Raw genomic sequence first — 11,035 nt, 5'->3', positions numbered from 1 at the left:
CTAGTTTTGGTTTCTTAATAAGAGGCTTAATAACCTGGCTTAATAACCTTTATTAGATCCTGTCTATAGCTGGACAAACTGTTTTTCCATGCAATTCTAAAAACTTCCAAGTTAGTTTTTCTCCATTTGCATTCAAGACTACGAGTTTATTTCTTGAGAGAGTGAGTATTACTGTTATACCATGGCACAGTACGTTTTTCTCTAACCTTTTTCAATTTGATGGGGGAAACAGCTTCTAATGTATTAGAGAAAGTAGTGCCCATGTTGCCAGTCATTTCATCTAGTTCATGTGTATTTTTGGGTACAAATAGCAGTTGAGACAGATCAGGCAGGTTATTTGTGAATCTGTCTTTGGTGCCTGGAACAATAGTTCTGCTCAGACGGTAACGCTGAGACATATAGTTAATATCAGTGATACGCAGCATGCACGATACAAGGAAATGGTCAGTAACATCATCACTTTGAGGTACGGTATCTATATCAGTAAGATCGATTCTATGTGATATAATTAAATCTAGTATTAAAACGATGAGTGGGCCCGGTGACATTTTGTTTGACTCCAATAGAGTTTATTCAATTCAATTCAAGTTTATTTGTATAGCGCTTTTTACAATACAAATCGTTACAAAGCAACTTTACAGAAAATTACGTTTCTACAATATTTAGTAGTAGCTTATAAGTGGTGACTGTCAGTTTGTGCACGTATGACAGGATTTTTTGAAAAATTAATACAAGACGTAGTCAGCCAGACGATGAACATTATTAATATTATTAATAATTAATAATTATTATATGATGCAATCACACCTGTAGCAATATTTGTTAGTTCTGTTTGTTGATTCAGGGTTAGCATCATCTGAGGTCCTCTGAGGGTCAGCATCATCTCTTCTCAGGTGTTCTGGATCCAGACTGGAGCTTGTGTAAATCCTAGTTATCATGGGATGTTAATCCCGTGGCAAAACATAGAAACAAATAGAGATATAATTAGCATAGCTGCTCTTCCAACAAAGTAAAATTAATTAGTTTAACCCAAGCTCAAAAATAAAAATGCGCATTTGATCAGATGGAACTACACTCACAATTTAAGATACATTATTTGAATGCTTGGTGAAAGAGATGTGTTTTTAATCTAGATTTAAACAGAGAGAGTGTGTCTGAACCCTGAATATTATCAGCTAGGCTATTCCAGAGTTTGGGAGCCAAATGTGAGAAAGCTCTACCTCATATTATTAGGTCAGTAAACGCAAGTCCTAATGCATCATTTGTATTATCAACATGAATATTAAAGTCTCCCATGATTAGCGCCTTATCAACTGTAACCAGAAGGTCTGAGAGGAAATCTGCAAATTCTTTTAGGAATTCTGTATACGGCCCTGGTGGTCTATACACAGTAGCCAGAGCAAGAGATACATTAGATTTCTTTTGCATGTCTGACAGTGTAACATTTAGCAGAAGTATTTCAAAAGAGTTAAACCTGTATCCTGTTTTCTGGGTAACATTGAGAATATCACCATATATTGCTGCAACAACTCTGCCACGACCAGTCTGACGGGGCTCATGCTTATAACAGTAGCTTGGTGGAGTAGACTCGTTTAGACCAAAATAATCATTTGGTTTTAGCCAGGTTTCAGTCAAGCAGAGTACATCAAAACTATTATCTGTGATCATTTAATTTACAATAACTAATTTGGGTGTGAGTGATCTAATATTTATGAGCCCAAACCAAAAAATAGTTTTTGTTCATTTACTGTACCTGTTTCTGGTTTAATCATGATAAGATTTTTTTCTAGATCCTACATATTTATATTTATATTTTGACCTCACTATATGGGGAACAGACATAGTCTTAACAGATTGGACAGCTCAAGTGCTTCTATCGTTTAAGCGGGTGGAACAAAAGTCATCATAATAGTTATTTGAGAATTGTCTAGCTAGTCACATGGAGCGAAGTGTCCTGGAGATGTTGTCAAAGAGCAGCTCAGCACACCGGGTCTGTGCAGAGAAACACACGCCGTAGACATGGTGGGACTGTTAACAGCATGCTGTATAATTACCCCGGACTTGTGAGCATTTTATTTCAGCCAAATTCTCAATAAAACTGTTTTTATTACTATATTTTAATGTTTCTGTTGTCACACAACGGAATGAATATTATGACTCCAAATAAGGGGTGAATTCATAAGCAACAGAAATTCCCCATGAATTGCTAGGCCCACTCATATTTTGGTATAACTGCAATGGATTTATATAAAATGGGCATCTAGATTAACTATTTATTAGGTGTGTGAACGTAATTTGTAATTGTTTTTATGTGTTCATTAATTCATTTAAAAATATAAACATGATTAAAAGTTTGTCAGCAGTTGAGTAACTTCACCACAAGAGGTCAGGATAATCATGTATTATTCATGACGCGTTCACACAAGCACACACTTGACAAATGAAATGCGCTGCGATGCGAAGTCTCTCTCTCTCTCTCTCTCTCTCTCTCTCTCTCTCTCTCTCTCTCTCTCTCTCTATGGGTTCAATAATTGCTTTCGTTATATAGGCCACAAGAATGCGCTTTCGAGCCAAATTAAGAACACACGAGGAGACTTTTATTGTCTATTTGTGTAGCTTGTGTTTTGGAGCATCAGCACTAACCTCAGCGGTAAAAATAGAAGCATTATGACGCCATAGTTAAGACGCATCAATAACGCGGTGTTACAGTGCACTCCAACTTCCACATCCTCTCTTCCTCCAGACCAAAATGTTCATAGGAGATCAAAAATGCCATAAAAGACGAAATTTGTACATAAAAAAAAAACATATTTATATTTTTTTATTATTACTTAAGTGCAGTTTTGGGGACTGTTAAAATATTAGAAGGAAACCCCATGATAAAACTGAATTTCCAACATTCTCTTTACAAAATAGGACTAAATGAAAGCTTAAAAATCCATACAATTCTTGTTCACAGTCTGGCCCAACTTCCTTTGAACTACGCTTCTTACATCTCTCTCTCTCTCTCTCTCTCTCTCTCTCTCTCTCTCTCTCTCTCTCTCTCTCTATATATATATATATATATATACATATATATATATATATATAATGTATGTGTGCTACAAAAATAAAGAAATGCAGGATTTGAATGACATGAGAGTGAGTAAGTTATGACAGCATTTTCTTTAATTTATACTAAGATTCTGAGGGTTTGGGGGGGGGGGATTAATTATAAATGAATATTCTGATATAAAATGACATCTCACATGGATCTCCTTCTGGACAACAAGCAGGAGGAGGCTTTAGATCAGATGGTCAATTAGGACACAGGGAAGTCTTTCAGTCTGTTTAAAGTGACACATCGAATACATAGCATTACTCTTATTGGATCTGTGATGTAATAAACATGGTCATGGTAGAATTTGTCTTGTTTGCTGACCTTTAGGTTGTTTCTTTGGAGGAAGACTGAAAACATCTTCAACCAGCTGCACAGAGAAAAAAAAAAAAAACATGAATTTCCCATTCCTTCTAAGACTTATAGTAATTAAAAGTCTTGTTTGTGTGTTTTCTAAGTGTCTTTCAGAAGAAAGTGGCGCATCTGACTGAGCAGCACCTTCAAAGTTCTCTCCATGTTATTTACCTCTTGTGTGAGTGGGTATGAATACACTATGAGACATGCTGAACGCTAAAAGCCTGAGGGGGTCAGAGGACGCTTCAGGTGAGAGTGGAAGAGAAGTATGTTCTCTTCACTAGCACTGATGGGGCGGCCAAACACAGAAAGATACAATTTTATGCAGCCGATGCTGGGCTGCGTGACAAAACCTCAACAGGACTGAAGAAATAATGTGAAAAGCTTCCGAGGAGACAAAACTATCTTTTCAAAATTGTGTGCAGGTGACATTTGTGCACATATCCATGCAACATTGTTTTTTTCCATATGGAAATGTGTTTCTAGTTCCCTATAGTGCTCTGTTTTAGCTAAGAGGGGAGATTTACATAATTTTATTTTCTGTTTGGCTTTGCTAGAGGTGAACAAGTTACACACTTCACCTTCAACGACATATTGACACATACACTGAAACACACATATTCTGTTTGACACATTCTTTTTGACATTTATTTACCCTTTATAAAAGAAAGCAAGATATAGACTTATTTATGAGTTTAAAGCTTTAAATTGTGAGACATGAACTTGTAGTTATTTCATTGCATTAAATAATCCATTATTTTTACAGTAGAAATAAACTTCCATATTAAAGGCCATTGTATTAGCAGCTGGAAAAATGTACTTGATGCATTATTACTTTTTTTTTTTTTAACTAATAAATTTCCAATGAATAAAATTCATTTTTTTTCTCTTGCTTAATATCCTGTTTCATTAAAAACGAATAATGATAATATTAATAAAAGCCTTATATAAAGCCCTGTGGGACTGAACTAGATAGGGATTTGCACTTTCAAAAAAAGGTCAACATTTGAGTCCGGAAATCAGATTCTGAGTCAGTGCCATTAAATGAGTTTTAACCCCAGCCAATACTGCATCCAGTGAATCTCTAACTTCTCCCTTTCCTCTCTTTTATCCTATTATTCGTCCCCTTGTCAAGCAAAAGCAACAGCTCACACATGACACCACTGTTCACGGTGTGAGAGCGGTCGCTGGGGTCGAACAAGGGTCGGGTGACTGAGGAGGTCAAAATCCTCATGACACGAGGGGTAAAATTATTAGTGTTGATTGCCTTACACTAAAGGCTTTGCCCACGGCCAAATTCAGAACACCAGCTATGCCAAGACATTTACTTAGACAAGCACAACTGCAATTAACCTTTCAAATTCACTCTGTTTGCTCTCTTTTTTGCCATTTTTAGTTCATCCTTCTCAAGGCATCAACAAGATGGTAAGTGATTGTTTTTACCCTCGCGCCAGCCCCAAACACATCCACTTAGTGTCAGTTTGAATTTCCAAACTGAAAAACACACCCAAGTCAGCTGTCCTTTGTGGGAGATCATGCATTTACCGTGAATGACTGCGAATGTCTGTGCGTGCATCAAACAATGATTGTTGATTAAGGAAACTTAACTTCCATGACTTGATTGAAACATCACTTTTCATTGTAGTGAAATTTAGAGAACATAATCACGGTTGTTTTCCAGGTCGGAATTGTACATGATGTTGTTCGGTACTAAAACGTACAAACTCGACATGTTTTTTCCACAAAACAAGTGTATTATATAAAATTTTGTATAACATATTCCGCTTAAATTGTGATGTCAAAGTGAGAGATCTCTGATTGCCGGACACTGTATTGATTGTATTCACAATATTGAACAGCTTAAATATATAGGTATTGAAAAAGTGATGACATACGGCTGTGGGTGGAGATTAAAAAAAAAAAAATCTTACGAAGAGAGGCATTTTGGATGTTTTATTTACAGACAATGATGCTTTTGCATTTAAATCTGAATTTATTTTTAATTTGTATTTATTTTTTTTGGGGGGACACTATGTTTATGAACAATATTTATCTGAAATTTCTGATTCTGAAAGTTTTGTTCACTTTACCTGAACAATTCATGTTGAATTAATGCCATTTTGGCTATTTTTCAGTTCAACATGATTGTGTCATGTTAAACTGACTTAAAACTGTCACTCGTTGGTTTAACATAAAGTTTTCATTTTGAAAGAACATGTTTCAATCAAGTACCTCAAAATAAGTTTTACACGTCCCATCATGCTTTGCACAGGACTGGATATGGGGAGAGAAAATGTTGAAATAAAGTGTTATTTTATTAGACCTTTTCATGTCTAATGCTTTATTATGTGGGCATTTTAAAAGACTTTATATTGGTGTATTTTGTGCGAGTTACCATTGTGGTGAAGTGTGGAGCTTGTGGTTGGGTTGAGGACCTGGTTAAAAGAAAGTCTAAAATACTTAATAAAAACAAAGCATCTTTAATGAGAGTGCTAGTGCATGATGTACACATAGTAACATCCTTAAACTGCAAACAACTTACATCATGTGTAAATAAATGTATATCTTACTTGCTAATGTTTTTATAACACTTTGGCTAAACTTGCATGGACAGTGGTTCTACATGATGTAAAATATTATCTCTACTCAGATATTTCATGTAGGATGAACTAAAGCAAACTTGATTAAACTCAACTAAAAGTAGACATGTCATTATAACTTGATTTATTCATGTCCAAATAACATGGTACAAACATGTGGAACTACTGTCCATGAAAGAATCATGTTCAGCCAAAGAGTCATTTTTTTGAGTGAACTGTTACACTGAAAAAAAAGTAATTAGCCTAAGTAATTAGCATGTAATATACAATTTTTATGCTAAATTTAGCTACCCCTAAGTGGTGTTGTGTTTTCCACCTCAACCACACAACAACAAAAGAGTTAGTTTTTCCAAAAGTCCAAAATTCCCATATTAAGAAATTCCCAACTGCAGCACTGAATTCAACAACCACCAGTGTCTTTTTCCTCTGTATCTATATGTCATTCTGTGTGGTGCGCATTAGTGTTCCAACCACGTGCATTACCATACAGACTTTTCCAGAATTATCAGCTGCTCTCAGATACCAAGCTTGGGAAAAGAATAAATGATCTCAAAGAGAGATTAAAGACTGAGTTTGTATACATTTTATAAATAAAATGTCTCTGAAATATACACATCTGTCTAAATTTTATTCTAGAGAAAAAAAAGGGGTTGTGTGTCTCTTTTCAGTCTTAGTTTTACTGCATTTGTGACAAGATGGAGTCACTCCTCTCTCTCTCTCTCTCTCTCTCTCTCTCTCTCTCTCTCTCGCTCTCTCTCGCTCTCTCGCTATCTCTCTCTCTCTCTCTCAGCATCCCCTCCACCACAGTCCATTGGGTTGGTGGTCTGCACCTCACTAACTACTCTCCTCCTGTGGTAAATGACACCAGATACAAACCACTGCACGGAAAACTGGGCACAGAGGATCATTTATGGATGTGGACATTTGGAGATGAACAATATCTCAACTGTGGAAGAACACTAAGGGGACATCAAAAATCATACCTTGCAATACATCAGGCTTTTGTGCAGCAGGTACTCTTTCTGTGTCTTTTGCATTTTCTCTCACAAACAAGCACTTGCGTGCCATTCACTTTGCACATTCCTTTTTAAAACTGTGCTGTAATTGACTTTTTAATTCATGTTTTCCACACATAGTAGACCAGTGTTGCATTATTCAATTAAAAAAGGATGAATTTGATTTAAGTGATTAAGTTTGTATTCAGTTGCTTTAATCTTAACTAGTTAAAATTAAAATGTTATCAGTCTAAAAAATCGAATGCATTTGTTTTGTCTCATTCTGACCATATGCTGTCTGACCGCTTTCCTTGCAGCTGATGGCATCATCAGATATAATTTCTAAAAAGACACACTGAAACAGTGTTTTAATTTGTACTTAATCTGTATCACTGGCAAAATGTCATATTTGTAACACACTGTTTCCTAGTGCAAATCATATTTTATGCAAACCTAGATTTGTTAGATAATGCATTTATTAGTTATTAATTGAAATTATCATCTGATGAATATTATCATCATTAGTACTTTTTGGCTTTTTCAACTCAAAATCTGCTGATTATGATTGCTACTGTAATCATGTATTCATGTAATCACGCATTGTGAAATTATGTATAATGGGGTTTAATATCAAGAAGTAATTATATAGTCATCAAATGCTATTTTTTCTCAATTCATAAAGCCTGATAACCAGTAGACCATTGTGAATTACCTCAGACAACGTAGCTTAAAATAAAGGTAAATATCTTAGGAGTTACTAAATAATAAGACTATAATTAGACTTTATGACTCACCTTCGGAAAAAAAGTCTGCTTTAGCAATTAATTGGGTCCGTGAAATGCAGCCTTTCTGCCTCTAAAGGTTAGAGGACTCATCAATGCAGAAGAAGAAAGACTCTTTAAAGGGGGTTCCATCAAAAGCATGGCAACAGTGTTTCCATGTGCCAATCAATCAGTTTATCTCTAACCGATGACTGAGTGTGTACCTGTGTGTGCGTGATGTTCGTCTTTGTTGTTCATGAATATCTTTGTCACAGGTTGAAATGGATCCTCTTCTGGAACAAGTTTTGGCGGGCTTTAACACAACCCTCGGAGCTTCAAATCGGACAGACCTCCTGGATAAATTCTCAGGAACCCAGCTGCTTTTCCGCTTCAAGCCTCTGTTTATTCCACTCTACGCCTTGGTTGTTGTTGTGGCTGGTGTTGGGAACAGTTTCCTTCTTGCCTGCATTCTGACGGATAAGAAGCTCCACAATGCCACTAATTTCTTTATTGGCAACCTGGCAGCTGGGGACTTGCTGATGTGTCTGAGCTGTGTGCCACTGACAGCATCGTATGCTTTTGATGCACGTGGTTGGGCATTCGGCCGTCCGATGTGCCACCTTATTCCACTGTTACAAGGAGCAACGGTCTTCACCTCTGTATTATCCCTGACCGCTATCGCCATGGACCGGTATGTGGTGGTGGCGTACCCAGTACGGAGGCGTATCTCAGTGTGGGGCTGTGGCGCAGTGGCTTTGGGCGTCTGGGCAGTTTCGTTGGCCCTCGCTGCTCCCCCTTCCCTCCACACACGCTACTTGGACCTACGACCCAGTGGCATGGAGCTGGTAGTATGTGAGGAGTTCTGGCTGGGAGCTGAACGACAGCGCCTACTCTACTCCTGCTTCTTCTTGCTGGCATCCTACATGATCCCCCTGCTGTCTGTAAGCATCTCCTACTGTGCCATCAGCGTGCACCTCCGCAAACACACGATGCCAGGAGAGCCGTCCCATAGCCACCAGCGATGGAGCAAACAGCGGCGCAAGACTTTCTCTCTTCTGGTGGCCTCGGTCCTGGCCTTTGCCCTCTGTTGGCTCCCGCTGCAAGTCCTCAATCTCCTTCTGGATCTAGACTCGGACTTCCAGATCCTGGACAAGCACTACGTCAACGTGCTGCAGGTCAGTTGCCACCTGATAGCCATGAGCTCAGCCTGCTACAACCCCTTCATCTATGCCTCGCTGCACAGCAAGGTCCGCATGCACCTGCGTGGTTACCTGTGCCCTTGCAGACGTAGTAGACAGGAGCTACTCTCTCGCTGTGCTTCCCGCAACCCTGCCACCTGCTTGACGCTCATCTCTGAAGTAGCAGTGAAGGAGAGCCAATCACCTGAGAGCCCCGTCCCCGACAGCTGCCTCTGAAGATCTGTGCCACATCAGCACAGAATAATCAGAAGGAGCCCTCAGACATTACACCACTGGAGTGGTATTCCAGCCAACATTCATTATTCTTATATGAGAACGAATGCTTTTTGTTTGTTGGTAGGCTTTTCTTTCATGAGGACTAAAGAGAATACTCAGGCTCTCCGCTCTGTTTTGATGTTTCTGTGGACATTAGTGATCCAGGCTCAATATTCCCTCATACATCTCTTTGACCTTAAATGAAAACACCTGATACGAAACATAAATTTGCAGTGCAGCTTTTACGGAAGGGGTAAATCTGTTTGGGAATACCCTGTCCTTGAACCCACCACCGTCAAGAGGAATATCAGCAAACCCCAACTAGATGTTGACAGCTCTTTTTCACACCCTACTTTCTCTTTCTCTCCACTATTAGCAGGTAGTCAGGGAAATATCAGATGTTTTGGCTGAGGTCCCTTTTTCCCCATAACCTCTGACCCTGCTGTATCTTCACGTACAGGATTAGTGGTTAATGTTGTTTCTTTAGCTGTCACCCAAACCAGAAAAACAAAAGACGCAGAACAACTTATAAACCTTCTCAGCCTCACAAGCTTTTAAGGATCACTGCTCATCTGATATAGACCACTGCCGTAAAACCCCCCAGAACCTCTCACTGTCAGGTCCAGACACTCTCAAGAGGAATCCAGCAATTGGAGTTCAATCAAATGACAGCCTTTCGCTTCTGATAATGGACTGCATGCTCTGCTTTAAGACACATATGAAATAGCTCGCACTGGAACACTCCTACATTTCTGAAAATAGGCATACTCCTATAAAATGTTCAAGAGATGGAGCCTGACCTTTTACAGGTGGAAAGAGCTAAAGTAATGATAATTTCACAGGAGCAAGCGCCAGGTGTTTTGCTATTATGTGGTTTTGTCGTTTCTCTTGGAGAGCTGTGAGAATTTATCTCATTTTGACAGCTCTGAGGTGTGAGATAGACTTAATTAGATGATCTACCATGCATTCACACTACACTACATTACTCATCAAGTCAACCATTTCTCAGATGAATGAACAAGAGTATTTGACCCAGAAGATTTATGGAAATCAATGGTGGAATTTCAGCGTGAGTGTTCGTGTGACAAAGCCATACTAATCATGTTAAGCTGGATGCACAGTTTGCAATTTTTTTGGCATGCTTTATCATAGTTGCTTGTCACATTGTACGGTGTGACCCTAGTGAGAACTTGAGGGGAAAAAACCAACGCAGACTATGCAACATCAAATATCTTCAGTCCTCATCCTTGTCAACACCTGTATCTTCATTTGTATGTGAAATTGGAGTAAAATTGGAGTTAAATCTTCTTGCAGTAATGTGGAAATGTTTCGCTAGAAAACAAAAAAAACAAAACAAAAGGATTTTCTGTAGTATGTGTCTAGTTGCGGCTGGACAAAGAGGTCATGGACTGCTAATTTTTTTTAGCGCAAATAAGGTTTTGTAGTATTATCATATGAGAAAGTAACATCAAATAAGTAATGTTACATTTATTTTGCATATGATAGAGTTAAACCTTTTTCAACTGACAGATATTTCTCTGAATCATACAAATCTGTCATCAATGGCTGCACCCTATTAGTTATTCATTATTATGACTGTTTTATAATCAATTATTTCTAACACTTTCTAACAGAACTTCACTGGAAGCTAAGATTCATCTCAAATGTTAGTAAATTGGAACCTCATACTAAGCCACCTGTGACCAACAATAAAAATAAACGGATGACCCTGGAAATTAAAAGAAAGAAAGAAAAGAAATGGCAAAATCTCACA

The 11,035-nt window shown here is 38.1% G+C and overlaps 1 protein-coding gene across 1 annotated transcript; it reads left to right on the top strand.

Moving 5' to 3' along the window:
* Positions 1 to 6,879: 6,879 nt before the first annotated feature.
* Positions 6,880 to 10,620, top strand: LOC128028789 (prolactin-releasing peptide receptor). Its single transcript, XM_052616120.1, has 2 exons — positions 6,880 to 7,064; positions 8,083 to 10,620. The coding sequence occupies exons 1-2, from the start codon at positions 6,966 to 6,968 to the stop codon at positions 9,220 to 9,222; spliced, it is 1,239 nt and encodes a 412-aa protein (XP_052472080.1). The 5' UTR covers positions 6,880 to 6,965; the 3' UTR covers positions 9,223 to 10,620.
* The last annotated feature ends 415 nt before the right edge of the window (positions 10,621 to 11,035 follow it).

The sequence above is a fragment of the Carassius gibelio genome, chromosome A15 (assembly GCF_023724105.1).
Source record: "Carassius gibelio isolate Cgi1373 ecotype wild population from Czech Republic chromosome A15, carGib1.2-hapl.c, whole genome shotgun sequence".
Classification (NCBI taxonomy): Eukaryota; Metazoa; Chordata; class Actinopteri; order Cypriniformes; family Cyprinidae; genus Carassius; species Carassius gibelio.
The sequence above is the reverse complement of the archived record's forward strand: the minus strand, read 5'-3'. Positions and strand labels throughout refer to the sequence as shown.